The following is a 3,175-nucleotide window of genomic DNA, read 5'->3' as shown; positions in this document are numbered from 1 at the left end:
CAGTACTGCTACTGGAATACTGCAGTAATACTGCAGTACTGCTACTGGAATACTGTTGAAGATTGATGTGATCAGTGCCAGTGATCAGGGATTTTTGATCAGTCTAATTGAACAGTGATTATTGAACAGTGATTATTGAACAGTGATTATTGAACAGTGATTATTGAACAGTGTAACTGATTGATCAGTGATTGTTACCGGTCTCCTGGGGGGAGGACGACTCGGCAGGATTAGGTGGAGCCATCCGAGGAGCTTTGGGAGAAGCAGTGGAGTCATCAGGAAGAACTGAGCCTGAAACCAGACACGGACAACGTTTACCTGGTTTTACTGTGGCGGGATATGAACCAATGAGGCAGCAGATGGAGGTGGTGATGTCAGTAAATGTGTCACAGGTCAGCTGTAGTACCTGGCTGTTCCACCAGGTGGAGCCTGATACTCTTTAATGCTGTAGAGACCAGAGGAGGTTTATCTTTAATACTTGTGCTGATGGTGAAGTTTTACTGGTCGGGTCGCCGGTGGAACCAGTTCTACGGTTTTATGTTCAGCGTGCAGCACTTGGGTTCAGCTCCTGCTTTGTGCTTTACAGACAACAGCAGCTGGTTGGTGGAACCAGCAGAACCCTCTCTGTCTGCTTCGGGTCAGGAGGAGTTTCAGGTTACAGGTCAGACAGTCCTGCAGAGCTCACTGTGCCTCCTTCACCTCCTCAGCGCCGTCGGGTTTACTGACCCACAGCTGCTGCATCGCGTCCACACGTCCTTCTCTGTAAACACCTTCACCTCCTCNCTCACCTGTGCAGGTACGGACAGGTGTGGTGCTCACCTGTGCAGGTATGGACAGGTGTGGTGCTCACCTGTCCATAACTGCACAGGTGAACATGGGGGTCTGGGGCTCCGGAGCAGTGGATATGGGCTGGTAGGTGAATTTAGCTCCCAAACTGTTTGCAGTGTTTATGCTAAGCTAAGCTAGCAGTTTCTGCAGTGAATCAGAAAAGTGTGAAAACATCGAGCTCTCAGTGTTCTGCGTGTTTAATGCAAATAAAAGCACAGATGAATGAAGTGATGATCAATAAAGACATTGATCTCTGCTGCTGTGTGAAGGGAAGCTGACATGTTTTACTCGCTCATTGACCACAGATCCTCTTCATAAAACATGAACCCCGGAGGCTCCTCAGGCCTTCTGCTGAGGTGTGGGGCTCTCAGGAACCGACAGAGAGTCCAGAGAGGACAGCTCGTCTGAGTCTGGAAGCAGCTCCTCCTTATCGCTGGGGACAGAAACAGAGTTGGTACAATTATTTCTGTTCTTCCTCTGATGCTTCTACTGTTCAGCAGAGATGTTTAACAGTCATTACACAGTCCTGTCTGTCTCCTAAACAGTCCACCATGCAGAGGACCCTTCAAGACAACCTGCTGCTCGTCTTCGGCCTGATGGCGGCACTGCTGCGACCACGGACAGGTTCTTTTACCGGATGTTGCTGACAGCAGGCGGCGGCATGTTAACGTTACCTGACGGAGGACGGGCGGCGGGAAAGACGGTGGCGTCTCAGTGTGATGAAGACGAGCGTCGCCAGCAGCAGAGCGGAGATGATGGCCAGCGTGACGAAGAGGAAGAAAGCTGCAGGAACAAGAAGACGAAGGGCTGAGGATCTGACGTGGAAAGACACTCAGACATGGTGACAAAGATCCTCAGTCTTAAACCCCTGAGCTCTGGTTGGAGGTCCTGAACCTCCTCAGAGTCTCTGTCATGGTCCCGTTGCTGCTACACTCCCACAATGCTCTCTGCTGCCACCATGACTGTAGTCTGAGCTCAGGACTGATTTGTTCTGATGAAGGAAAACTCACCCGCAGTCCAGCGGTTCCTGGTTTTTCCTCGACCGTCAAAGCGACCTGAAAGAGAAGCAGAGCAGCTCAGAGTTCATCTCCACAGTCTACAGAGGTTCTCTGGAGCTTCACTGGTTGAAGCCTTTGTACTGGGAGGGGCCCAGTATGTGTTCAGTCTGATGCGGGCCGTTTACCGTCTTCGCTGCAGCGGCTCATACATTCCTCCACCGAGCCGTACCGGTTCTCGTTGCCCTGGCAACCACCATACATGAATGACTGACAGGAGGCGGAGTCCGGGTTGTAGTAGAACATGGGGAAGGCGGCTCGGCAGGGTCCAGGGTCTGGGCCCACCAGGCAGTGATCTGGGACAGAACATTTACTGGATTCATTCACTGGTCCTGTACAGAGCAGGCGTTTGCTGCAGCGCCACCTTCAGGGCGACCTGAACACTGTCTGGAACACCTCACCTCTCAATGCAGCCAACGCTTCATCGGCAGCAGCAGCATCTGAGACTTTCTTAGAGGACGGCAGGACAGTGACTGCAGGACAACACAAACACAACACACAGGTGAGCAGACTGTCTCACCTGAGCAGGTACACACAGGTGCAGTACTCACCTGAGCAGGTACACACAGGTGCAGTACTCACCTGAGCAGGTACACACAGGTGCAGTACTCACCTGAGCAGGTAGCCACGCAGTGCTCCTCGCTGACGTAGTTGTTCTTGTTTCCCTTGCAGCCTCCGTAGGTGAACTGCTGACAGCTACCTGCCTCCCTGTTGTAGTACCAGCGTCTGAACGCCGCCCTGCAGGGACCCACCTGAAGCTCCGCCTCGCAGTGCTCTGATTGGACAACAAGCGCTTTGTTTACATTGTGTTTAGTGACTTTTAAAGCTGTTGTGTTCATGTGAACAAGACGTTACGTCAAACTGTGATTGAAAGCAGCATCTTCCCGATTTCTGGACAGTCACAGAAAGAACGACGTACCTGCGTATTCCTCAGCAGACATTTCTGTAGGAGACAAACAGCAGCGTTACACCTTTAATACAGCCGATGAGACACGCCCTCATACTGCAGTACTACTACTGGAATACTGCAGTACTGCTACTGGAATACTGCAGTACTACTACTGGAATACCGCAGTACTGCTACTGGAATACCGCAGTACTGCTACTGGAATACCGCAGTACTGCTACTGGAATACTGCAGTACTGCTACTGGAATACTGCAGTAATACTGCAGTACTGCTACTGGAATACTGCAGTAATACTGCAGTACTGCTACTGGAATACTGCAGTAATACCACAGTACTGCTACTGGAATACTGCAGTAATACTGCAGTACTGCTACTGGAATACTG

At 51.1% G+C, this 3,175-nt stretch overlaps 1 protein-coding gene across 1 annotated transcript in view; it reads right to left on the bottom strand.

The window, feature by feature from the left end:
• The window catches only part of spint2 (serine peptidase inhibitor, Kunitz type, 2), an 11,781-nt gene that overhangs the window by 4,442 nt on the left and 4,164 nt on the right, over positions 1–3,175 (bottom strand). Inside the window, exons 3-9 of the mRNA XM_008288026.1 lie at positions 2,803–2,826; positions 2,497–2,658; positions 2,285–2,356; positions 2,012–2,179; positions 1,839–1,883; positions 1,503–1,611; positions 789–1,261 (exon numbers count right to left, since the gene is read on the bottom strand). Of these exons, the coding sequence (XP_008286248.1) occupies positions 1,168–1,261; positions 1,503–1,611; positions 1,839–1,883; positions 2,012–2,179; positions 2,285–2,356; positions 2,497–2,658; positions 2,803–2,826 (674 nt within the window). The 3' untranslated portion in view covers positions 789–1,167. The remainder of the gene's footprint in view (positions 1–788; positions 1,262–1,502; positions 1,612–1,838; positions 1,884–2,011; positions 2,180–2,284; positions 2,357–2,496; positions 2,659–2,802; positions 2,827–3,175) is intronic.

The sequence above is a fragment of the Stegastes partitus genome, unplaced genomic scaffold (genome assembly GCF_000690725.1).
Source record: "Stegastes partitus isolate 25-593 unplaced genomic scaffold, Stegastes_partitus-1.0.2 Scaffold537, whole genome shotgun sequence".
NCBI lineage: Eukaryota > Metazoa > Chordata > Actinopteri > Pomacentridae > Stegastes > Stegastes partitus.
The sequence above is the reverse complement of the archived record's forward strand: the minus strand, read 5'-3'. Positions and strand labels throughout refer to the sequence as shown.